The sequence below is a fragment of the Martes martes genome (assembly GCF_963455335.1).
Source record: "Martes martes genome assembly, chromosome: 11".
Lineage (NCBI taxonomy): Eukaryota > Metazoa > Chordata > Mammalia > Carnivora > Mustelidae > Martes > Martes martes.
Genome location: NC_137899.1, coordinates 43,080,936 through 43,107,950, shown reverse-complemented (window position 1 = coordinate 43,107,950; position 27,015 = coordinate 43,080,936). Strand labels below are relative to the sequence as shown.

The 27,015-nt window shown below is 41.8% G+C and overlaps 1 protein-coding gene across 1 annotated transcript in view; it reads left to right on the top strand.

Annotated features, from left to right (window-relative positions):
• Positions 1-27,015, top strand: part of COL28A1 (collagen type XXVIII alpha 1 chain) — a 154,153-nt gene that overhangs the window by 81,293 nt on the left and 45,845 nt on the right. Inside the window, exons 23-26 of the mRNA XM_080818277.1 lie at positions 1,209-1,277; positions 1,515-1,583; positions 15,037-15,105; positions 19,255-19,323. Of these exons, the coding sequence (XP_080674403.1) occupies positions 1,209-1,277; positions 1,515-1,583; positions 15,037-15,105; positions 19,255-19,323 (276 nt within the window). The remainder of the gene's footprint in view (positions 1-1,208; positions 1,278-1,514; positions 1,584-15,036; positions 15,106-19,254; positions 19,324-27,015) is intronic.

Sequence of the window (27,015 nt, the reverse complement as noted above, 5' to 3'; positions counted from 1 at the left end):
AAATTTCTTTGATCTGTGGGGCACCTGGGTGGCTTGGTCAGTTAAGTGACCGAGCCTTGGTTTCTGCTCAGGTCATGATCTCAGGGTCATGAGATGGAGCCCCAAGTTGGGCTCTGAGCTCAGCAGGGAGTCTGATTGAGATTCTCCCTCCCTTCCTCTCTAACCCTCCCCACTTTGCCCCCAATTGCACTCTCAAAAAAAAAAAAAAAAGCCTTTGATTTCCATCTGAAGGAGAGTTACACATCTCAGAAAATTCTGTTATTCAAAAGGCAGTAATCACGCTTTCCAGTCCCCTGTATAGGAGGCTAATTATAGCTACTATAGTTTTTGATGCTAAAGGTTACATGTAAAGCAATATTTAGGACTTCTTTCTGTCTCAAGATATGAATCACAAACTGTGTGTCCTATCTATTTATAGCTTTTTAAAAAAATAATCTGTTTTTAATTTTCATATGGGCTTATTTATTCCCTGTGTGATTCAGGCCCCACTGGAGAGGAAATTAGATGTAACACAACAATAGGTAGTGTTAATTATCTTATTTGACATTCAAAATTTTACGCTTGAAGATTTTGCTACATATTCTTTCCTTCTCTTCTTCTCATGCTATACCTATTAAAATTTCTCATTTTAATACTTGTCTACAATTTATGATATGAAAAAGTGTAATTTTATTTTTTATATTTTTATTTTTTTTAAAGATTTTATTTATTTATTTGACACAGATCATAAGTAGGCAGAGAGGCAGGCAGAGAGAGAGAGGGGGAAGCAGGCATCCCGCTGAGCAGAGAGCCTGATGTGGGGCTCAATCCCAGGACCCTGGGATCGTGACCTGAGCCGAAGGCAGAGGCTTTAACCCACTGGGCCACCCAGGCGCCCCAGAAAAAAATGTAATTTTAAAAATTAAAATATCACTGATCAGTCATTTTTAATTCCTATGAATATATTTCCTATAGAGGATTTTGTAAGGTTCACATATACTCCCTATATTCATTCCACGCTTCCCACCAAACGCAAGTGGGTAAGACTTATGAAGAGATACTTAAAACAAGTTGCTATATGTGGTAGACTTCCCTTCTAAAATTTTAAAAATCATTCCTTTGCACTTATCAAGTGCATGTTTGCCATAGAGAGTTGGTATTATGCTTAAGTTTTGCCAGATGTTTCATAATTTAGTCTTGTGATGTCACCCAGTGTTCAATTTATGCAGGGGGCCCAAGGACCTCGAGGACCAGTGGGTGCTCCAGGACTCAAAGGGGATGGCTATCCTGGCGTGGCTGTAAGTGTGGACATCACTGCAATTTCCTTCATTCCCACCCTCCTTCCCTCCCTCCCTCCCTCCCTCCCTCCCTTTCTTTCTTTTTTTCTTTCTTTCTTCCTTTCTTCCTTTCTTTCTTCCCTCCACGCACTCCTTTCTTCATCCATCCCTTCCTCCCTTCCTCCCTTCCTTCCTTCCTTCTTGATAAATACTGCGCATGACAAGGATGTTCACTCTTTCCTTATTATATTATCTCAGGGACCTCGGGGACTACCAGGACCCCCTGGGCCCATGGGCTTACGTGGAGTGGGAGACACCGGAGCAAAGGTAAGATTTTAAAGTAGGCAACATAGTAGCTTCTAAGAAGATGTTTTGTAGGTAAGTGACTTTGGTAATGGTGAAATTTTTAAATCAGACATAATAGAGGAGCAGCCGCGTCTAAAAAATTGATAGTTATTTATCTTCACCTATGGACTTCCTAGGGGAATTTACACAAATTTGAACATGGATTAATTTTGTGGATTTTCTCCTTCTTCTCTGGTAGCAACTCTCAGGTTCCTTTGATGCTTTGTTTTCTGTACCAAAGGCAGAGTTACGTCCAGAGCCCTCCTTCTCCTTTAGACATCTCTTCCCTGAGGTAATCTCATCCAGCCCCATGGTTTTAACCACTACTCATGGCTGATGCCTTTCAGATTTCTGTCTTTCCCCCTAAGCTCTGGTTGTACACATCTAGTTTCTTACCATATAACTTCTCTTGGATTTCTCAGAGACATCTCTAACCTAAGGCCCAAAATTTAATTTAATTTTGATTTTTACCTCATAGGCCTATAAATGGCACCACCCACCTCATTCATGCCCAAGCCAGGAGACTTGAGTCATTTTTGCCCCTTCCTTTTCCTCTCCCTCCATGTCTCGTCTTTTGGTAAATGTTGTCAGTTCTCTTTTCAAAATACATTTTGATTCTAGCTGCTTTTCTCCTTCTGCTTCACCAGGGCAGACCACCATCATCACTTGTCTGGGCCATTAAAATATCCCCTTCATGGGCCTTCCCTCTTCTACCTTGGCCCTTCTGTTACCTGCCAGGCAGAGCTGTCTTTTAAAACCATGAATCAGATCATAATACTTTCCTTCTCAAAAAACACTCTGATGGATTCTCTCTGCACTTAAAACAAGATCCTACCGCTTCCTATGACCTAAGTATCCCTTCACGACCTGATTATAGTTCCTACCCCTTCTCCTTTTTGTCTTTTGTGGGCTACCCTGGCCCACCCTATTTCAGTTCATTCTTGCTTCTGGGTCTTGGCTCCGTCAAGATGGCTCATTCTTAACGGCCACAGCTCAAATCTTGCCTAACCTGAGCCTGATCACCTAAACAAAGGACAATCGTCTCTCCCTTCACTCATCACTCTCACATGCCCCTGTGTACGTCCTCCACAGCAAAACCACTTTTTCAAACCATCTTGCTCATTTACTGTTCTGTGTGTCCCACCAGAGTATATGTTTTCCTGAAGGTAGGCTCTTTGTCTTGATCCCTGCCAAATTCCTGGCACCAGAAGTAGTCGTGCCACCCAGTAGGGGCTGGATAACATGTTGAGTGAATGGAAAGTGAATGAACGATCACTACTACCCTAAAGAGCAAATATGTCTGTAGAAACATATCTACTTAGTTTTTCAAGTGCTTCTGGGTCATTAGAGAGAGATGTTCTAATTGCTCAATGTCAACTTCTTGTTTTGATATTTTGGTCTCTGACCCAGCCTGTGGGAGAGACATCACCTTGCCGATGCTTCTGTACAGTGAGACAGGGGCCCTTTTGCCTTCTCCTTGGGACAATGAAAGGTGGGAGACCCATGGTGCTAAATATTGTCTGTAAAGGACAGCTTGACTCCTCCGTCTCTGTTAGCATAATCACGAGAGCCCAGGGAGAGGCTGTGTCTGAAAGTACTGTGTAAACTATATGTAAACTATACAGAGGAGCACACGTGAGATACTTTTATCAAGGTCTGGCTTGGTCTGACTCAGAACTGAATCCAATCCTCTAACATACCTTGACAGTGTCAATAAACCATACTGAAGGTATGAGATAAGGAAGCATACTTGGGTATGGTAGTATTCTTTTTTTTTCCTTAAAGCATAGTCATCTGTCAAATGTTAAAATTTAAAAACTGGAAGATATTTCAATATGTAAACTTTGCTGTTTCCTGCTCTGAGTGGAGCATGGTAAAAACTTTTGTTATTATATAAATTATTATGTAAATATTCCTTTAGTGAGAAAAGTAGAAACTTATTCAATATATGGCATGAAGTAAAATGTATTAAATAAATTAAATTAAATGTATTAAATGTATATTGGAATGTGTTTGTATTCTAATGGAAACATGATCATTTATACTTCCACTGAATAGGTTATTATATTTTAGATAATATACATAGTGTATACCTATGATATATATCTATATAGATATATATAGATAGATAGTCAATATCTATATATTTAGATAAGTATACATAGTATATACATATACATATAAATTATACTATTAAGTTACTGCTCTACATTTAGCAATGATTATAAAGGCAGGCAATTATACACAGAAAACATTTTTTTTAATTTGCTTCTTGTGAATATTCTATTATGTCAGGTCATTTAACATACAAACTAAAACATTTAGTAAATGATTCCATATACTGGTTTTCTCTGAAAGTCCCCTATATTCGCTATCATGTACATTTTAGGCGGAGGGAAGTCAAGAAAAAGCTTGTTCCTTCAAAATTTTATATTGCCTATTTCACTTTTTGAAACAACCAACATGTTGCCATAGATGTGTATTAAGGGAGACTCATTATCTCTGTTGGCCCACACAGAAGGCTGAGGGGAGGCAGCATCGGACAGCTCATTCCTAGCTGAGGGGAGGAGAGAATATTGGCTAGGATCTGCCTCCCCCCTTCCCCCATCCACTCTCAGCTGCCTTTCCTTTTTCTCTTTGACCTCATCCTGTGGCTGCTGAGAAAATATTTTATCCTGGAAATCGTGCAAGCTGGTCTTAGAATTAAAGAACTTGGATCACAAACTTGGAAATAAAGGAAATCCTAAAAGCAAACACCAGCTTTTAAATAATTTTCAATATCATCTCTCATCTTTGATAGAGGCCTTAAAGTCTTTATGTCATCTTTTTCTCTGAAGAAAACTTTTGGAAACACACACACACACACACACACACACAGAAGTAAAGAAAGAGAGATATTTAGAAAAGTTTAATTCCACCTAACTTTGTTCTCCTGGTTTGGTAAAGTGCAGGTGAGACCCTCAAAGTACCTAAAGGTGTCAATGGTAGTGAAAGCAATGGTCTCAAACGTGTGCAAAATTCACCTCCTTTCATTCTGACTTAAAATACCAGAGAAGTTGTAAGTATGTGGGAGTGTGTCTGTGTGTGTGTATAATTGTATAGAGATACATATCAGAAATGTTTTTCATTTAAACTCTATGTAGTCACCTTAAAATTCTGGCCTAAAAGTGCATTAACTTACAAAACACATGTGTTTTGAAATGAGGAAACCATTAAGGTTGACAATTTATCGTTGGTTTTGGTGCTATTTAGTTAAGGGCACATGTGTTTAGCATATGACACAGACATTAGAATCAAAGCTTCTATGTTTCAAAACCTATCAGAAGCAGTCCCTGACATCTTGTACCCTTGTGGTGCTCTCTGGCTTTTTTCCAAGTGGAAGAATTCCATATGACATCAGTGGTTATAGTACTTCTATATACAGTTACCTTCAATTGCATCTGAATTTTGACAAGGGCTTCTGAAAGACTTCTAACATTCTTATAAAAGCTACATTTCTAAGTAGATAGGAGATACAGTTTTAAAATCTGCTTTTGAAACATGCCTGGAAGAGAAACTGACAACTTATTTTTTTGCTGAATGGGAAGCGCTCACCTAGCACCCAGTTCCCAGAACCCAGACTTGTTTGTTGATGGGGAAGACAAACTCAAGGATCTTATTTCATGCTGCCTGTACTTTTTCACTGAACCCCTACAGACAAAAAAGATGCTTTGTGATTTGGGGACCATCATTATGTGACCCTCACCTGCCTTTGAGAAGCTCACTTGACTCTTTGCTCCCATATTTTCACCTGCAAAGTCTCAAGAGGTACATGGGACCCAGGGGCTGAGCTACTGATATCTCTGAGTGTGAGAGTTTACCCTTGGCCTCCTAGAAGAGACATGCAAGGAGTGGCTCTCCTGAGCTCCCTAAGGGCAGGTACATCCACGTACCTCTCTCATGCCACGTACCTCTCTCAGCTCTTTTAGCCCCCTTCGGCGTGCTAGTTTATCAGAGAAGAAGCCATTTCTTCCCTAAAACTTTGGAGCAGGTGAGCTGGGGCCAGCAAAGACAGTAAGCACAGAGGGGCTCTAACCTGCCTGTTAGGGCCCTCAAGGCGCCTCTTCACCATCAAGTGGTTGGAATAAATCTGCAGGCAGGAAGCATATGTTAGGTTGTTGCTATTATTATTGCATACTATGTCAATAGACATTATATACTACCTAAATATTTCCAGGATATCATTGCATTTTAAACTACTCCCTTGTTTTGTAGGTAAGGAGATAAGGAAGCAGAAAGGCTGAACACCTTGGTCCTTACAAGAAAAACAGTGTTGATACTATATTGTGTTCATGTGTAAGAAGGAGACTATGAATATGGATGAATGAATGCAAATGAAATGAATGAATAAATCAGAGCAGAGAGACTGACTTGCCCTGATCTGCAGATGCTTCATTTTCAAAGCTATCTTCTAGATATCTCAGCATACAGTGAGATTGTTTTACCTTTCTAGCCAGCCAACCTTTCCCATCGTCCAAACTTAAATTACATAAACATTAATGAGAGGCACAAACCCAAACCCAGAAGAGTTAAACATTTTTTAAAAGCTTTAAATATTTGCGTATTGTAAATACATGCTTTATTTGACAAAACTGGTCCATAGTCATAAATTAAAATGCAAGGCTCTGTGAAATTCCACCGAGTGTCATTATTCTAAAAATGTTCCCAGCATTTGAATTGCCCCTCTGTTCTCTGCAATGGCTCACATATGTGCACACCACCAACAGGCCGTGGCAGAACAGAGGAGCGATTCACACAGAACTGCATTAGGAATTTGTGAATTCCATTGGTGGACATGGACTGGACAAGAAACTCCATTTTGAACAGTCTCTGACAAGGAGGGCTGGCCTCGGATACAGACTTCATGACAGTGACGTTAAGTGTCTGCAACTACAAGTTGGAGTGGGAGAAACCCACCTCCCATAACAGGACTGCAAAATTGTGACAGGCAAGATAATCAGCTCAATACCAGGACTAATTAGAGCCAGAGCCATATCAAGTTGAAATACCAAGCAACTTGACCTTTAGATTTCAGAAAAGGTCTCATTCAAGACCAGGAAAACCTGACTAGGTGACTTTTCAAGGTTATTCCCCAATTTACTTGCATGCATGTTCTTTAAAATCAGAGCTGTATTTGGTCTGTGTTGTGACCTTCAAGGCTGCTTTCATCTCTCCTTGCTGTTTCTGCATTTCTCTCCCCAGCAGTACATACATACCACCTTTCCCTTCAGCCCTGGAGACACACAATAAATCCTCCTAGCATTGGTCACCCATCAACACATTTTTATTTTCAGTCCTTCAGACTAGAGGAGCTCTCCCTCTGTGGGAAACTATATTGAATATCATTACGAGAGAGCCTTCTCTTCTCTCTGTCATTAGGAACAATATCGGTATATCTATTTTCAAGATTCCCAATGTAGCTAAATAAGAAAGACTCTCTACCTCCCCAATGAGATTCTCAGCACCTTGGCACAGGGGAATCTTTTGTTCGTCTTTGATGAGTTGATTTTGAGAAAAGAAACAATCAACAAATCCTCTTCCTCTTCCAACCACCCCCCCCCCCGCCCAACCATCCTAAAGCAAGTTTTTAAATTATCATGGACTTTGAGATAATTGGGGGTGAATATTAAAGTTCTAGGAGAGAAATTAATTGGAAGAATGGAAATTATTTAAAATATTTTGAAAACACACTGGAAAAATATGCTAAAGCAAATGTTATGATCTGAGTGCCTGTTTTCTAGCACCTTCTTCATTATTTTCACATCTCCCTGATAACTGGGCTGGTAACTGTTCCTGTTTCCCTTTTCACATTAAAGGGTGTCGGTGAGAAGTGACTGAGTGCTGTGACAAAGGCCAGTCAACAACCAATATGCATTCTCAGTATCAAGTTGTCTATTCAGAAGCTTACAAAAAGCTAAATTTCCATGGCTGTCCTGGCAGGTATGGCAGAGTTACCAGACCAGTGCCTAAGTTCATTACAGAATCCATTCCAGAGCAGTGCTTATGTTTGCAGTAACTGGAGCCTTTGTAGTTAGATCTTAATTTTATTTAGAAGCCAGAAATGATGGCACCTGGGTGGCTTAGTTGGGTAAGTGACTGACTGCCTTCATCTCAGGTCATGATCCTTGAGTCCTGGGATGGAGTCCTACATCAGGCTCCCTGCTCAGCAGGGAGTCTGCTTCTCCCTCTGACCCTCCCCCTTCTCATGTTCTCTCTCTCATTCTTTGTCTCTCAAATAAATAGATAAAATCTTAAAAAAATACAAAGCCAGAAAGGAAGAAACATGAGGCAGTTTTTAATCATCACTTCGACTTATGACTTATTTTGAAACTCAATCGTTCCCTGGTTTCATCATTTGGTAGAATCTTGAGTACTATTCCTGGGAATTTTTTAGCAGCTCATTCTTTTCATAGTGAATTCAATTTGCTTTTCATTGTCCCCCTAGTAGAAAAGCATGAAATCCCTTTTAGAACAACTGTAACCTGCTTCCACAGTCCTCCCAAAGAGTGACAAGGACCTAACAGGCATAGATCAAGGGCGAAGCAAGGATTAGAGCCTCGTCTATGCGTGTGGTGGGGGTGGGGAGAAGGCAGTCTCACTGGGCTGCTTTGTCTTGAAGAGCACGATCTTCTCAAACATTGTATTTAAATCTTATAAAATCCAGAAGGTATAATAGATTGTTTTCTTTTCACTGCTCTAAGGGGACCTCTGTTACTTACTAGCTGTGTGACCTCAGCAAGTTACTTACTCTCCCTGGGACTTAGCCTCCTCCTCTGTGGTCTGGATAATGATGCCTACCTCACAGGCTTATTCTGAGAAATTAAAGGAAGAATGTCTATAAAACATTTGAATGAATTCTAACACACTGATGGCATAGTAGTCATCACAGTGTGCCTTACTCTGCCAAATCAAGTATATTGCAGTATGGATACAGAAAGAAAAAAAGAATTGGTGTAGATAGAAGATCTGGAAAGAGATTAAGTAAAGACATTGGGGTAAACCACAAAACTGAGCAGTGGCAACGATGGGGAGAGGGAGAGGCTAGCCTTAGACAGCTGGGCACTGTACATGTGGTGAGGTCCTCTCAGGGATGTGGTTATGAGGATGCTTTCTTTCCTCTCCTTGAGAGAGTGTGCCAACTGAATGTAGGAAAAGGACTTTGGAAAAGAGGAAAAGGACTTAGGAAAAGACCCATGTTCTTTGCATTAAATGGTAGCTGGAAGAAAGTCTAGGGAGACGTTAGCATTTTGCCTCCACCAAGAAGGGAGGTGGGCCCTGGAGTCTGACCTGGGTTTGGATTGCTGCTGGCTGCATGGTTTCTAGGAAATCATGTATCCTTATCTGGAAGTCTCAGTTTCCTTTCTATAAAATGAAGTAAGCTGATGTTGGGATAATGAATGAAAAGTACCTGCCACATAATACATTTAATAAATGTTAATTATTATTTATTATTAATTATTGTAATTTTAATGTTGCCAAAGCAAATGTTTACCAATGAGAAAAAAAGAATGAATGTGATAGTGCGTTTGGTTTATTTTCCTTTCTATTAAAAAGTGAAGTTTGCGGTATTAATGGTTCCCAGGGCCATCATAAGATTATGTATGATTTTTAAAGGTGTTGAAATCAACCACTCTGCAAGGTTATGGTCTAGGGGAAACTTTCACTGAATCATTTGTTAAATTCACATGTACAAGTACTACAGGGAGTTAGTTCTAAAGTTGGCCATTTCCTGTGAAAACAGAAGAAGTATCTCAAGTCTAGAATTCCTTTTGTGGGCCGAGAGGAAGCTCTGGGCAATCTAAATAGTTTTGTTTGTTTGCTTGTTTGTTTTGTGGATGGTAGGGGTAGGACTTAGGCTATGTGGTCTTACAAAATTGGTGGATATAGTCAAAAAGGGTAACTCCAGAATTTGCTTTCAGGGCTGTTTATTATCTCCTGATGCAAGGGCTCCCTCTGCAGGCACCAGTAACTCTCAGCTCCTGCATGGGAAGCTAAGTCCAGCTGTGCAAGTGCCTGTCCTAATTCCTTTTATTTGCGATTGTCATGCCATCCACTGACAATAGAATCACACGTCTGAAAGTGTCATGGTGAATGTATTTTGTAGGTACCACTGGTGCTGCATTGTGGCAGACCGGGTGCTATCAAATGGTAAAGTGAGTCTGGACCATGGTCCTCTTGTAGGCCCTCACTTGGTGCTGTGGCCTTCTACGGGCACATGGCCAAATGAACCAAAGACAGAATACATCTTCAAGACCGCATCATAGTAGGGAGACACTGTTTCTGTGGTTCCCATAGCTCATTAAGTACTTGATATTCCCATCTATTAAAAAGTATGGTACCTGGGGCTCCTGCGCGTGGCTCAGTGGGTTAAGTCTCTGCCTTCAGCTCAGGTCATGATCCCAGGGTCCTGGGATTGAGCCCTGCATGGGGCTCTCTGCTCAGCAGGGAGCCTGCTTCCCTCTCTCTCTCTGCCTGCCTCTCTGCCTACTTGTGATCTCTGTCTGTCAAATAAATAAAATCTTTATTAAAAAAAAAATATGGTACAGAAACACCGAGGGACAACCCTAAACCATGTTACAGACCAACTGTAATGTCTGCAGAGTATGTTAAGCTAAGACTTGATTTAAAGTCTGTCAGATAAATCAATGCATATATCAGATTCTATTTACCTAGGTCAAAAGATCATAAAAGATAATTTGGATAGATAAAAACAGCTATATGTCAACAATTACATGGATAAAGATGGACAGCTTATTTGAGGGAGACACTGTAGCATCATAGATGATGTGAGAAACATGCTATCAAAGTTCATTGGCCAAGGTTCAAGGACAGAAAGGGCAGTAAGGAGTCCACAATGTCTGCACTCAGCCTTCAGGCACCCCTACATGATGAGAGTCAGGGAAACTGAGTAAGAGAGAGAATGAATAGCACTAATAAACGCAGACAAGGCTGGCTTAAAGTACACTCACTCACAACTTATTTCAACTGTTTTTCCCACCTGGGCTCAGTGTGTGTGTGTGTGTGTGTGTGTGTGTGTGTGTGTGTGTTAGTATGACTGATACTAATAGAGAATGAAGTTTTAACTAAAATCTTCACAAGAAAAATACCATGAATTGTAGAGTGTTGAATTCTTTCTTTCTTTTTTTTTTTTTTAAGATTTTACTTATTTATTTGACAGACAGAGATCACAAGTAGGCAGAGAGGCAGGCAGAGAGAGAGGAAGGGAAGCAGGCTCCCCGCTGAGCAGAGAGCCCGATGCGGGGCTCGATCCCAGGACCCTGGGATCATGACCCGAGCTGAAGGCAGAGGCTTTAACCCACTGAGCCACCCAGGCGCCCCTGCTGAATTCTTTCTTAAGAGAAATATTACTCAATAAAAAAATCTCCTACCCTGTCTCCATATTCTAAAATTTTAAAAGGTGTGTAACATTTGGGACATAACCAAGAATGCACGAAAGATATGTATGTTCTAATGATACTGAATCCGCCCATGTGCTTTCATCCTTTGCCCATATTTCTATCTCTAAAATCTTGTATTCTTCTCCTTATTAACGGTGAACATCATGGCAACCTTTCCTCACCTTTATTGGTGAGGTTTTTATTGGATGTCATTCATGGATCGAAAATAATACGGTTATAAACATTTTATTATGAAGATTATTATGTGCATGTAGAAGTAGAAAGGCTAGTAAAATGAACTCCCATTTACCTGTCACACTTGAGCTAATATCAGTGTGTGGTCAATCCTGTTCTACCATCCTCTTCCCCTTCGTCCACTGCATTCCTCCAAAGCAAATCCCAGACATCTCCCATATAAAGGTTTAGCATTTATCTCTCAAATATAAAAGCTCTTTTTTAAAAAAAATTGCTGCAGTACCATTAGCAAACTTAAAAAACATTAGTAATTCCTCAGTATCATCAAATATCCAGTGTTCAGATTTATCAGCTTGTCTTACAAATTTGTTACAGTTGGCTTGTCTGAATTGGGATCCAAATGATGTCCACACATTGCATTCGATTGAGATGCTTCTTAAATCTTTTTTAAGCAATGGTTAGTCATCCTGTTTTTCCCTTGTGCTTTCTGTGTGGATGAGCTCCTTGTCCTTGAGGGTCTTGTCGATGCTATTCCTATGGTGTCGACATGTTTCTATGTCCTGTGGTTGTCAGATTTAGAGACTTGCTCAGATACAGGTCCTAATTTTCTTAGCAGAAGGCTTTCCAGGTGGGGTTGTGGACTCCCCATTGTGCCATATCCACCATACCCCCTTGGGGCTCTGTGTTTCCAACCTCATCAGGCAAGGGCCAAGGTGAATAGCAACACAAGAGGGAGCCATTGTATCTGGGGTGGTGTTCACGGTAGCCAGGCAAAGAAGAATTACTTTTGACAAAACATCAAATGGTTCTCGGTAGACTCTATTGAACTATGTTTACCTGGGTTCTGTTTGGCTGGCGGGCGTCAAAATGCAGCAAGTGTGTGAATCAGTCAGGGATAACTGGAGACTCTCCCCCAGTGAACTTATGCTCCCTCTGAAGGTATGTATCTTGAGTAAAGAGACTCAAGAAAGGAGAGACCACAGAAATGTATGTACAGGACACATCATGTTCTCTACTTGGAGTTCTTGATGATAAGTGATCATTTCAGCTGGGAGAAACTTTGGGTCACTCAAAGTTGGGAATCAGAAGGAGAGAGGTGTTAGGGAGATAATTAGTACCTGCGGTCACAAAAGCAGCTATGGACTATGAGGGAGAGATGGAGACAGGTGACCAGAATCATAAAAGTGACTTGCGGGCACAAGGGAAATAGGTAGTTATGAAATTAGAGATTAGAAGCATTAAGTTGGCAATGAAGTTTACATCTTTTCCTTTTCTTTTAAGGCCTTGTTTTCTCTTTAGGATTTATAAGTAGAAAGCAAAGTTAAATGAGGATGGGCTGTTTTGCTAGATAAACAATTTAATCATTTCTTATAATCTATGATTTTGCACTGTTGCAATCTAGAAGCTATTTAGCTCCTAACAGAATATGGATGAAATGGGACCTCAGGCAAAGAGCTTGGGAGATTTACCTTCAAAGCCTGGCTGGCTTTGGCTTCTTTCTTCTTCTTTATAATTTTGTTGAGACATATTTTATATATTCTAGAACTCACACACTCCAAGTGTATGTTTCAATGATTTTTAAAGGAAATTTAGCAAGTTGTAGGCCTTACTATAAATCAGTTTTAGAACATTTTCTCCCCCCCAATAAAATCCTTTGTGCCCATTTACAGTTAATCTTGCCCTAGTTCCTGCTCCTCATCCCAGGCAATCATGGATTTACTTTCTGTTTCTATAGATTTTCCTTTTCTGGACATTTCATACAAATGGAATAAAATATGTGGTCTCATAGATCAGGCTTCTTCCACTGAGAATAATGTTTTTGAGGTTCATGCATGTTGTAGCTTATAGCTGTGGTCCATTCCTTTTAATTGCTGAATATATCACCTTTTATAGTTGATAGGCATTTAGGTTGTTTCTAGTTTTTAGCCATTATGAATAATTCTGCTAAGAGCATTCATATGTAAGTCTTTGTGTGGACTTATGTTTTCATTACCCTTGGGTACAGGAGTGAAATTACGAGTATATGGTAAATCGATGTTGAACTTTTTTTTTTAAAAGATTTTATTTATTTATTTATTTGACAGAGAGAGAGATCACAAGTAGGCAGAGCAGCAGGCAGAGAGAGAGAGGAGGAAGCAGGCTCCCTGCTGAGCAGAGAGCCCGATGTGGGGCTCCATCCCAGGACCCTGGGATCATGACCTGAGCCGAAGGCAGAGGCTTTAACCCACTGAGCCACCCAGGCGCCCGATGTTGAACTTTTTAAGAAATTGCCAAACTGTTTTCCAAAGTGGCTGTACCAGCAACTTGCAAGCGCTCCTCCTTCTCCACGTCCTCCTAGTTCTGCTTGTCAATAGCTGTGCAACTTTAGACTAACTTTAGTTTTCTCTTTAATAAAACAGCTGGGGTGGGGGGCCTGAGTGGCTCAGTCCATTGAGCGTCTGACTCTTGGTTTCAGCTTAGGTCATGATCTTAGGGTTCTGGGATCGAGCCCCACATTGGGCTCTGTTCTCAGCCTGGAGTGTGCTTGAGATTCTCTCTTCCCTCTGCCCCTCCCGCTCCTGCTCTCTTTCTTTCTCTAAAACAAATAAATAAATCCTTAAAACAACAACAACAACAACACACAGCTGGGGTGAGGCATTAATATTTCCCAAGTGCCTCCTCAGCTAGATAGGCACAGTGGCACAAAAGAGGGAGCCATTTTATCTGGGGTGGGCTTCACAGGACCCAGGCAAAGAAGACAGTTATTTCCGGTAAAACACTGAATGGTTCTGGGTAAAATCTATTGAACTGTGTTTACACATACTTCAGGAGATTTGTGTATTGTGTGTTATGTGGTCATGATACAATAGATTGTGTGTCTCTATCACAGTCTCTAGACATTGTGATCGAGACACTCATATTCTTTGTCTTACTTCCCTGTCATCCCCAGGAAACCTAAGTGTGATTTTGTATATATCTGATGAATGTACTGAGGTTCAGAAACGTTAGATGAGTTAGTCATCGCTATAACACAGGGTCGTCGGGAGTACTGAATTACATCCAGTAACCTGTACGAACATGTGGGGCAGAGTCCTGGGTACACAGAAGGTGGCTAATGAAGAGATTTTAATTTCTGTACTTCTTCCCGTCGTTCACATCTCACACAGATCCAACCACAGGGCCTGAGCTACCCTAATCAGGGCCCACCACTCTTCTGGGCTAGTTGCCTGTTCTAAAAGGCTTTAGGGAATCTGCAAAGCTTGTGTAGAACTTATCCTGTAACCACAACTGCTTCCAGGGCAGAAATATCTCAAAGCTCATCCTTGACCCCTAATAGCATAATTTTTGTTGCATAAAACACTAAAAGCAACTAGTTCAGGATGGGGTTACAGCTTTCAATGGTTTCTTTTTATTCTCCTCTCTTCTTTCTCCCTCCACTCACAATGGCGGCACTTCTCCAAATTCCAGTGAAGGGAGTTATGAAAAAGTACCTTTGAGGTTGTTAAAAGTTAACCAACTTGATTGCTTTGAAATGGACCCGTATCAGTTGGCTGGAAGGTTACTTAAATGGCAATAAGAAATGAAAACAAAAGGTAACAACACTCCCTTTGTCAAGTAGAGGAAAGTGATCTGCGAGAAAAGGCACAATATCTTAGTCAAATTCAAGGATTTGGGTTTTAAAATATATTTTTATATATGAAAGTTTGTACAAAATATTTTTCACATGAAATATAAAATTTTATATAAACTATACAACATAAAGGTTTTTTTGTTGTTGTTGTTTGTTTCAGATCAGTAACTTGTCATTCATTGTGTCTTTTCAGGGAGAGCCTGGTGTCAGAGGCCCCCCAGGCCCCTCTGGGCCTCGGGGCATAGGAACCCAAGGGCCAAAGGTGAGTCTTTAAGTCTGTGCTCTGTGTGAAGTTCAGGTACCATCCGTGCCAAACGAGTGAACATTAACTTCATAGCACATGTTTATTTTAGTGTTGACTTATTTTTTCTGGAGTGCTGATGAGAAGTCTTATTTTTCTCATATTATGTAGCTTTCAAGAAAATAGATTGTTTAAGTGTACAAAGCCATTTACTTCCCCAAAAGAAATTAGAAAGTGTCTCTTAAGAAAGTGGTTGCAAAACGCTCAAAATATTTCCAGTTTTCTTAGAGGCCGTGCCATCATTAAGGAGCACATTTTCCCTCTAGTCAGAGGGGCCTCAGCTGGCCCTTCAACAGAATGCCTGCTAATCTGTCTGTTGTGTCAAATATGCATAGTCCACTCTGTCAGGGCCGCAGGGCCAGGGTCTAGATTTACTGTCCCCGTGGAAGGTGCGAGAAACTTCCTCAGGCTCCCTTTGCTGTCCTTTGCTTTGTCGTCTCCAATCTGGTGGTTATTCATCCTTTCCTTCTCATAATCCAGTGTTTTTCAATGAGGGAGACCTTGCCCTCCCTGGTTTGCCCTAGGGGAACATTTGGCGATGTCTGGAATCATTTCTGGGTGTCACAGCAGGGGGAGGAGTGCTGCTGGCATCTAGTGGGGAGGGGTCAGAGATGCTGCTAAACATCCTAGAGCGCACAGGACAGCCCCCAGCTCAACGTGGGAATAGCGCAGAGGTCCAAGAGCTGTGTTAACTCTTGATTCACGTGCTCAACAAATAGTTCTTTGATTTGTTCAGAAACTAAAATGAAGAGGTATCAGGCATGTTCATAGGGAAAACAGGTGTCAATGAGCCACTCATTACAAATTCAAATTTCAAATATCTATGTTTGTGACCAGAATGCACAGAAGTGAATTAGAGCCCCACATCAGAGAGGGCAGGGCAAAGAAGGCCTTATGAATCAAAGATTTTACTGAGGATCCTAGAACTACCAAGATTCTTAGTTTATCTTTTTTTGTCCATCGACTTCATTTTGGCAGTTGGTTTCTTTTTATTCCTAACTTTCTGGATCACTTTACATGGATAAAGATGCTCCCAAGATGTTCATAGTTGTTATCACTGGGTGGTAGAAAGAAGGGTCTATTTTTTCTTTGTTGTTGTCCTCTTTATTTCTGTTTTTAATTTTTTTTTTCAATGAGCAGGTGTTCCTCTCACAATTAGAAAAAAATAAAGCTTTTTCTGTAGTGGAAAGAAAAAAAAGGCCGACTTATACAGTAACTTCTATGAACCCAGCAGTTCTCAAAGCTTGTTCCATCAAAATTTAACTAGCAAACTTCTGGAATAAAAAAAGTTAAGCTAATCTCTCTATTGTGGGACTTCCTAGAGGCTTTAATGTATTTCTATGGGCATACTTGGAGACATTGTAGGTTCAGGTCAAGACTACCACAATAAAGAGAGTCCAATGAATGTTTTGATTTTGCAGTACATATAAAAGTTATGTTGCCCTTATATTCTAGTCTATTAAGGGTGTAATAGCGTTATGTCTAAAAAAACCCCCAATGATTATATCTTCATTAAAAATGCTTTATTGCTAAAAATGCTAACCATCATCTGAGCTTTCAGCAAGTTGTCATCTTTTTGCCGATGGAGGGTCTTGCCTCCATGTTGATGGCTGCTGACTGATGAAGAGTGTGGTTGTTGGAGGTCGGGGCGGCTGTGACAATTTCTGAAAATAAGACCACGATGAAGTTTGCCACCTTGGTTGACTTTTCCTTTCACAAATGACTTCTTTGTGGCATGCATTTGACAGCATTTTACCCAGAATAAAACTTCTTTCAAAGTTGGAGTCGTTCCTCCCAAACCCTGCCACTGCTTTATCAACTAAGTTTATGTAATTCTAAATCCTTTGTTATCCTTTCAGTGAATCTTCACATTTCTTACAAAACGTATTTCTTAAGTAAGAACTTTAAAGTCAGATTTACTCCTTGATCCATGGGCTGCAGAATGGATGCTGGCTTAGCAGCCATGGAAACATTAATCTCATCGTCCTCCTCCACCAAGAACTCTTGAGTGACTAGGTGCGTTGTCGATATTCTGAAAGCAATCTTCCGAGCAGCAGGCCTCCACAAGGGCTTAAAATATTCAGTAAACGATACTGTAAACAGAGGTGCTACCATCAGGCTTTGTTGTTCATTTATAAAACATAGAGTAGACTTAGCATACTTTTTAAGGGCCCTGGGATTTATGAAATGGCAAATGAGCACAGGCTTCGACTTACGTCCCCAGCTGTATCAGCCCCTAACAAGATGGTCAGCCTGTACTTCGAAGTTTTGAAGCCAGCCACTGACCTCTTCCTAGCTATCAAAGTCCTAGATGGCATCTTCTTCCAATCCAAGGCCATTTCATCTACGCTGAAAGTCTGCTGTTTAGCGCAGTCGCCGTCACTTACTCTCTGAGCTTGACCCGTTCACCTTGCTGCAGCTTCGGCAGCACCGGCCGTTCACCTCGTACTTTCACGTTAGGGAGAGGACTTCCTTCCTCGTGAACCAAGCTCTGCTAGCTTCCAACCTTCTTCTGCAGCTTCCTCGCCTCTCCCAGCCTCCAGAAAATTAAGAGAGTGGGGGTCTTGCTCTGGATTAGGCTTTGGCTTAAGGGAAAGTTACGGCTGGTTTGATCTGCCCAGACCACTAGAACGTTCTCCATGTCAGCAGGGAGGCTGTTCTGCTTTCTCAAACCTCATGAGTTCACTGGAGGAGCACTTTTCATTTCCTTCAAGAACTTTTCCTTTGCATTCACAATTTTGCTAAATGTTCAGAGCAAGAGGCCTACCTTTGGCCCTATCTTGGCTTTCGACATGCCTTCCTCACGAAGCTTAATCACTTTTAATTAATTAATTAAAATTTTTTTAAAAAAAGATTTTTATTTATTTATTTGGCAGACAGAGATCACAAGGAGGCAGAAAGAGAAAGGAGGAAGCAAGCTTCCTGCTGAGCAGAGAACCCGATGTGGGGCTCCATCCCAGGACCCTGAGATCATGGCCCGAGCCAAAGGCAGAGGCTTTAACCCACTGAGCCACCCAGGCACCCCTCTAGCTTTTCATTTAACGTGAGAGATATGTGACTCTTCCTTTCGCTTGAACACTTAGAGGACACTGTAGGGTTATTAATTGGTCTTATTTCAGTATTGTTGGCCGTAAGGGTGTAGGGAGGCCTGAGGGGAGGGAGAGACAGAGGGGAACGCTATGGAACACAGGGGAACAGCTGGTGGAACGATCAGAACTGTACTATGTTTGTCATCAACTTAGATATCTTAAATGGGTACAGTTCGTGGTGCCATTATAATAATAGTACCATCAAAGATCACTGATCAGAGATCACCATAAGCAATATAATAACAACGAAAAAGTCTGAAATATTGTGAGAATTATCAAAATGTGACACGGGGACAGAAAGTGAGCAAATGCTGTTGGAAAAATAGCATGGCTAGACTTGCCGGACACAGCGTGGCTACAAACCTTCAGTCTGTAAAAAAGCAGTATGTGGGGAGCCAAATAGGGAAGCACCAGGAAACAAGGTAGGCCTCTATGCACTTGGGGTCTCCAAGGAGAGGCACACACATGGTACAGAACACTTTCCAATCTCATTTGACCACAGAAGTCTTTCCTCAAGAAGCATGGAGTTCACTTATGTTGTAGAAAACACGTACTGGGAAATGAGGTACTTTTGCTTCATTGACCTATTTTCCTATCCACTGAATCTTTAACTGCAACCTCAGGGAATAGCACTCCATATGGAAATGGAGAAACACAGGAGAGGCTACGCGGAATTATGTGTGAGCAGTCTTCACAGCCCCAGTGTTCTTGGGGTTGGTGGTAGGGCAGCGAGAGGAGCCCAAGGAGACAAGAATACTGGACCAATGCTTCTGCTTAGGCCAAGCAGCTCTGCTTTGCCTTTTTACTTGAATTTGGATTATGCATAAGATTTTTGCAAGGGTTCTGTGGCTTAAAATTGGGGGGAAAACACTGTTTTATATAAGATATGATATAGCTTCATGGGGCACATGGATGTAGGTCCTGATCTGACCAAAGTAAGAAGGAAGCCAAGAGCAGTAATACATTGTTTCTTCCTGAATCTTCTCATACTTGTCTTCAATTTCTCTTCATCTTCCAACAGGGAGACATCGGGCAGAAAGGCTTGCCTGGCCCTCCTGGTGCCCCCGGCTATGGATTACAAGGAATTAAAGTAAGTGGATGCGATCGCTTGAGTCACATCTCAGTTCACGAAAATGATGAGAGAAGAGGTTGTGGGTAATATCAAACGTGGCTACTATGAAATGAATTTAATATGATCTTAGCAGTTAAAATGGCCTCCAATACTTAGAGACACAATCCAGAAGTGTAAAAATGTTCTAAGTGCATTCGTTCCACGAACATGAGACATTACCTAAATTGCTTGGTGAGACATTTAGGGGTTACAGTGGGTTTTTCGTCCCTGCTGGTCTCTGAGCCGAGTGGAGAACACATGCCCAGCTGTGTGTTCGCTCCCTGTCTCTGTCTCCGTCGTCTCTCGCCTTCCTCGCCAGTATCTTCCATCCTTAGCCCAGGGCTTCCTCGTCTTAGCTCACAGTGGAACCGCCTAGGGAGCACTATGAATAATACAGACGACCTAGCCCAGAAAAATGAGATCTGAATCTCCAGCGCTAGTGCTTGGACACTGTGGGTGTTCCATACGGGTGAAAGCCCCCAGGTGATTCTCCTGCACATCCAGGGTGAGAACTCCGGCTCTGGGCGCCGAGTCTATGTCATTGGAATTCACAGCTCCCTGGGTTCCTCACTCTTCCTGTCTCAACAGCCATAAGCCCATCCAGCAGTGAGGGACCGCCGGGGTGGCCCAGACCTTTATAGACAAAATATGGCATCTGAAGGCTGCTATGCAACCTCAAACAATATCCTCTTCTACATATCCTGTGTTGATTTATTGATTTTTAATTTTTATTTCTCACTGGCTCATTCTCCTTCCATTTTCTCCCAAAGAAACTTCTATTGTTTTTTACCACGCGTAAGCTTCGAAAATGAGTAATTCGTTTGCTAGATAATTGATATTGACTCTTAAAAAGTGGAAACATTCACAGTCAATTCTTTTTCAAATAGAATGTCCTAGGAAGTAGGAGGCAGTAGGAGCTTGAGATAATAATTGTGAAAAATGCTGTGTTGAAAATAAATCACCTGTTCCTGCATAGAGAGTGAGCTTATCGAGAGCCAAAGTCATGGAATCTGTGTTAGATCTTTCCCTCTACCACACAGCGTCTAGGGCTTCTGAGGTTGGTCTTCTGAACAACAGCTGCCCATCTGTGGGGCTGAAGATCAAGGGAACGCTTGACAGTTAGCCGGTCTTTTCACCATTAGCTCAACTCACACATGCTGGTAGTTCCTTATCATAATTGTTCAATCCAGTGCCAGCGTTGTCCTTTTTATTATCAGGGGAAAATCTTCCTTATTCCACAAGCAGCACCGTGGGTGGCACTTAATCCTCACTAACTCTGACTCTGGTTCCCTCCCTTCCTCACCACTTGTCCTTTTTTTATGATCCTCCCCGCCCCCAGGGTATGCTATGTTCAATGCCTGTCTTGAGGGAGATTCTAGGGTGAAGCCTACCACAACAGGGAGAGGGCCAAAATTAAAACTGTCACATATCCAGGGCGAGCAGAAATGAGATCATCTTTTCTTCCACTGAGGGCTGTGACCGGATCCTACTTGGCAGGGAGCCCTGACCAAGCCTGTCTCATAAAACCTCTCTAGGCTTATTGGATCACTTGGCATCCTGTCAACAGAGGGCAAACCTATTTTACTCAAGACTGCCACCTCATTTTCTTGACCCTGGGTCATACCACTGCTGTAAAAGGGAGGGCACTGAAAGATCTAGTTGTTGGTGTTCCTCTGAGTCATTTTAAGTCTAAGTGATGAGGGAAATATCATTTCTTATGTTCATTTGTTGACCTATTTCCTACCTCTTTCTAAACCCATCTGAATTAGTAAAACACTTCCGTTGGTATGTCGGTTGCTAAGTCTCTGATGGAAGGCCTTGTTGCTGTTGACCTTTAACACTGGGGTCTGATCCATGCCCTGTCTCTCATGCTGTCCCAACCCTGAGGAAAATAAGGGCTTGGGCTACAATCACAGAAGTGATTTGTTCCAGCACTTGCCTAACTTTGCTGCTCAAATATTGTGTCTTCAGGCCATCACTCATCAACCAACCAACGAACCAACCAACCAACAACCAATACTGGTTGAGCACCATCTTTGTCAGGCAAATAGCCTAAATGCAATATAAAATGGTGAATGAAGAGACGTGAATTTAGTCATGGCATTTATGGACTATAGGATAATCATACTCTGAGCTCAGAGAGTATGGAGGGGAGGCACATAGAATAAACTGGGTTTATAGTAAGCCAAAGTCACGAGTGTAGTCTGAATCCTAAGAGCAACTGAAAGTCAAGGAAGGATGACATGACCAGACAGGTATTAGAAAAGACTCACTCTGTCTACCATCTGTGGAATGGATGTACATGACTGCAAGGAATGTGGGTGCTGCTCTTCCCATGACCCCATGTATTCTCCTGATTCTCCAAGCAGAAGAGGGTGACATTCTGGTAACCCTCTCTTCCCACCTCTCCTGAAGCTCTGGGACCATACATGGGGAACATGAGGGCATGATGGGCCCACTCTCCTTAGGCACCAGGGCAGTCTCCTGCCGTTTCTCCACAGTCCCCACTCTGACTCGGCGGGCTCTGCACTACAGGGAAGCTCTGGCTCCTTCAGGGACTTCAGTGCTTTCTTTTAACTACTGATGTCTGTTGATCGAATGGATGACTATGAGATTATGGCTCCTTGGCCTTGGTCTTTCAGGTTCATGGCATAGGCCGGGAGGTGATTTGATGCCACTATCTTGTCCCATTGTGAACACTGACCATTCCACTAAATATGGACTATAGATCTGCCAGGAATCCTCCATGTGAAGTCAGGAGGGAGAAGAAATGGGGTGGGGTCTCAAGGGATTCCTTGTTCTGTCAATGAGCCCTTCTAGGGGCCAGGTAGGATATAATGAGAGGGTGGGCCAGTTTCCCTCTCTCCAGCTTTGTTGAAGTCAGTTCTGGGGTCCTGCTCAGCCCTGACATTGCTGTGGTACTTCTTCTCAGAGGATCAAAGGGTGGTTATACAAATAAGATTCCTGGTGGCACTCCTTGACTTTAGGAGTTTCTGAGGTAGATTTGTGGATTGGGCTCTACTATAACTCCCTACCCATAAACCATCTATTTATTAAAAAAAAAAAACATGCTTCCATGCCTCTGGCTTCCATTCTGCATTTAGGCCTGAACATGACCGATCCAGCCCTGGCTAAAGGAACTATCCCTGTCGTCAGGCTGGGCGAGCGGATGGGCTAATGGGTGGGCTAATGGTTATTTAGGCCGTGCCAGTGTGAGAAATAACCTCAGTAACATGCTGGGGAAATCTGGTGAATGTTATCTGGCAGAAATGCCAGTATCTCCAAAGTGGATAAATAGTGATGATTAGAGTGGTCACATGGTGTTAGAGTAAAGGATTAACCTCTAAAATGACTGGAACCCAGAAACGGAGGGAAACTCAATCCAGATGACCTCTCCCCTCTATATGGTGATCTCAAGGCATGATGGAAAGAAAATGAGCTTTAGAGCCTCACAGACCTTGGCCTGAACCTTGCTAGTTGTGTTAAGCTTGGCTGAAGCCTTGAGCTTCGGCTTCTGCATCTTTAAAATGGAGATAAGACAGACTATTTGACAAGGCACTGTGAAGCTAGAATTGTACAAAGTTCCCAATACACGGTACGGAGTACACAACCAGAGCTGGAGCTATGGAGTCAACAGATTTGAATCATGGCTTCCTGAGTACTATTACCTGGCCTCAGTTTTCATATCTGAGTAATGGGGATAATAATAGTACTATTATCTAAAGTTGTCACGAGAAAGAAATGAAATTAAGTGAGACTGTATGTGTAACACCTTAACACGGGTCTCGGCACATGGTTCCATATGCAGTAAATGTTTGTATTATTCACATTATTGTCCCTTCCTGCTTCCCTCCATTTCCACTAGTCCCTCTTGTATTTTCCAGGATGAAGGCCCAGCATCCTGGCATACAAATGATTTATGCTCTAAAAACATGAAATACTGGTTGCATGACTTAGTGTAGGCCTGGCTTTAGTACTAAATAAACCCCCAAATGAATAATGGCTCAAAAACAGTAGAGGTTTTTGCTCACTTAACGGGACAATGTAGGTGTTTCTTTTGGTGGGCAATTTTCCTTCATGTAGAATTTCAGAGAATTTCACCCTCCATTTATGCTTCCTCCTTGTGCTGGGCCCCTTTACCACTTAGACCCAGCAGGCAGACAAGGAGAGTGTGAAAGAGGCACACCTGCTTCTCCAAAGTCTTGATCAGGTGTTGACAACCTGTCACCTCTGTTCCATCTTATTGGCTGGAACCAGCGTCATGGAAAGGCCGTTCAGCTGTGAGCCCAGGAAGAAGAACCAGAGGTCTGGTGAAGAGCTGGCATTAATACCACACATAATTTAATGTTTCTAGGGAGGATGGCAACTTTAAAAGTATTTGTTGTTCTGAAGCATATTGCTGCTTCCAGAAGTGAACAGAAGACAAGAGTGGTCTCCATGGCAACTTCCAGAATGCTTTGTCACTGTCCTGAAACTGTGGGGGTACTGTTACCCGGGCTTCCAAAGACTGGGTTCAGCTTCATCATTCCTTTCATCCTAACTTCAAAAGAAAACCTTAGAGCCTTGATATTGTCTTGCTTATTTCATGTAGCCTCAGGAGCACCAAAGAATGATTTAGAAATTTGTCTTAAGCAGACAGACTGAGTACCAGCCACAGAGCTGGAGGAGGCTGGGGGTTTTCGGGACCAGGAAAGGAACAGAGAGAGCTCATTCCTGTCTGTGACAAAGCCAGGGCGAGAGGACAAGGGCCACCTGGAAGCTGGTAGCAGAGCCATGGTTCCAAAGTTGGGAGAGATGGTTCCATCAGAGGAGGGAGGCAGAGGTGGCACGAAGAGCTGATGTGAGGAATAAAGAAGAACCAGCAGCATAAGGCAGAGGTCCGAGCCTTAGGTGATTATCCAGGATACAATAGCATCTGAAACTCAGCTTGGGTGTGGTGGTGGCTGAGTTAGCAAAGCTTGCAGGACCCAGCGTGGGGACAGCCAGAAAGGAAATGGCTTCTTCCTCCAAAGCTCTCTGATTAGAAATTCAGGGTACAACCCAGAACTTTGTAAGATTCTTCCTTCCATGTTTAGGGTTAATGTCGTTTCTTAGGTACGTTTTTGTTTGTTTCGGCTGCATCAAAGTAACTGTGGTTCTCTAAACTCCCAGAGCCATTAACTGCAGCAAGTACTTTCGCCACCTTCTGAGATCCCTTCACCAGAAGGCTAAAGCTTGAAAGAATGTGAGTGTACTGTGGTGGAAGTCTCACACAACCTGGCAGCCTTCTGGTGGGCTCCTACCTATACCCGCCCGATCACTTTGAAAGTGTTTCCAAAACCTATTTGACTAGATTTTTGGTTAGAGTGGACCTGTTATTGCATGGAAAACTGCCCCCACTCAAAGGCCAAATAGAAATGATTTGTTGAAATGAAATTGACTTAAGGAGTAAAAAAATGAGACCTAATAAAAGTCAGGGGTAGATTCAATACACACCAAAGTTGCAAATTATCTGCGGAAAGGTTAAGAGGTATCGACATTTAGTCTTCCAAACTCATATGTGTGTGACGGTGTTAATACTACAAAAAGAGCAGTAGGCTTGGGTGGCTCAGCCGGTTAAGCGTCTGCCTTCAGCTCAGGTCATGATCCTAGGGTCCTGTTCCGCAGGAAGCCTGACTCTCCCTCTGCCTTCTGCTCCCCCTGCTTGTGCTCTTTCTCTCTCTCTCTCTCTGATAAATAAATTAATTAATTAATAAATAAACAAACAAATAAATAAATAAAATCTTTATGGAGAAAGATTATATTCCATGTATTATGCACAGAGATGTTAAGTAACGTATCCAATGTCACTCACCCGGGCTCCTCATGCGCCTCCCTGAGGTAATTGCGTGATGTGTAATAATCAAGTCAGGTTAGGTATCCAAAGGAGGAAAATGACTGGTTTGAGACTTTCAGAAGTGTCATTCAAAATTTCTATTTGCATCTTGAAATTAAAAGTTGGCCCTTCAAGATGGGAGACAGAGGTAGTGAGGTTACTTGTCCTGATAATCTAAATTTTTTAAAAGCGAGAGGGATTACAAAACATTTCTTTCCCCCTGAGAGCAGTTCTGTCAGAAGCGGGGGATTGGACTTAGTGAACTTCTGAGATCAGCGGCCAGACCTCCGACTAGGAATTCCAGCAGGCTCTGGGCTGGCAGGGTGGCGGCCGCGAAGGCTCTAATGACCGGCCCTGCCCCACACACAGTCAGAGGCTGACGGAGTCCCACCCAGCTGGCTCGTTGGGTGGGCGGACGTACTCCTTCCTTCTGCAAATCTCTGTGACAAATCAGTGAGGGCCAACTGGTATGTAATTTAAACTGTCTTTATGGTTTTACAAACATCTAAAGGACTTCACAATTATTGACTTTTTATTATCAGCAAATTTGCTTGTCTAGTTGTAGATAGGACTATCTCATTTTAAATATAAGATGTAACAGGAAATGAGGCGATTACCTGTTCAAGACCGGAAAAGCTCTAACAAAGCCAAGAGTACAGTTGGTGGCTCAAACAGATAGGCAATAAAGTTAGCCCCCAAATAATCTTTCTTTCATCTGAAGAGCAATTCTTCCATCAGCGATTCTTCAAAACTGCTTCTCACATCAGAAGGGTGGGAATCTATGTTCCTTTCTAAAAATCCTTTCCCCTTTTTAAGATTTACTCATTTTTAACTATTGTGTTTTCCCTTTACTTTTTTGGAATCTACTCATTTTTATCGCTCTTTTTCAGTATTTACTTTTGAAAAATACTCACTTTTACCTCAGAAAATACCCTTATTAACTTTTCTGATTCCTACAATAATTTCAAACACTAATTCCATCTCCTCTACCATATCATTATTTCTTCTCAGACCGGAATCACTCTCCTTCTGCCTGATGTGGATTCTTCAGAATTTCCTTTGGTTAAGGAGCCGCTACAGCAACCTCTCCATTCTTTTTGCCTGACACTAACTTCCTTTCTTTCTATCAATTTATTGATTTAAAGATTTATTTATTTATTTGAGAGAGAGGGTGTGATAGGGAGGGGCAAGAAGTAGGGGGAGAGAGAATGTCAAGCAGACTCCATGCTGAGCTCAGACCCCCAAGACAGGGCTCGATTCCACAACACTGAGATCAGGACCTGAGCCGATATTGAGAGACAGACGCTTAACCAACTGAGCCACCCAGGCGCCCCAAATCTATATCTATTTCTCCTTAATCTCTTCTTAAAAGATACTTTTCTGAGTATAGAACTCTAGGTACATAGCACTTCCTCTCAATGCAGGGAAGATTTTCCCATCAGTTGGTCCCCATTGTTGCTCTTGAGAAGTTACCTGTCATTCTAACTATTCCTTTGATGATAATTTGTCCCTGTGTCTATGACTTTTAATGCTTTCTCTTTTTATTTGGTGTTATCCAGTTTCACTATGATGTATCTAGTTGTAGATTTTTCTTTATGTATCTTGCTTAATCTTAATTTGTTAGAATTTTTGATTTTGTGGACTAGCGTTGTTGTTTTTTTTATCATTTCTGGGAAGCTCTCATCATCCCATTCTCAATCATTCTATAACATTATCCCTTTATATTGTTTTCATAGCACTATCAACATCTGAAAATATTTGTGATTTTTTTTTTGGTTTATTATCTGTCTTCTTTTGGTTAAAAAAATTTATTTTTT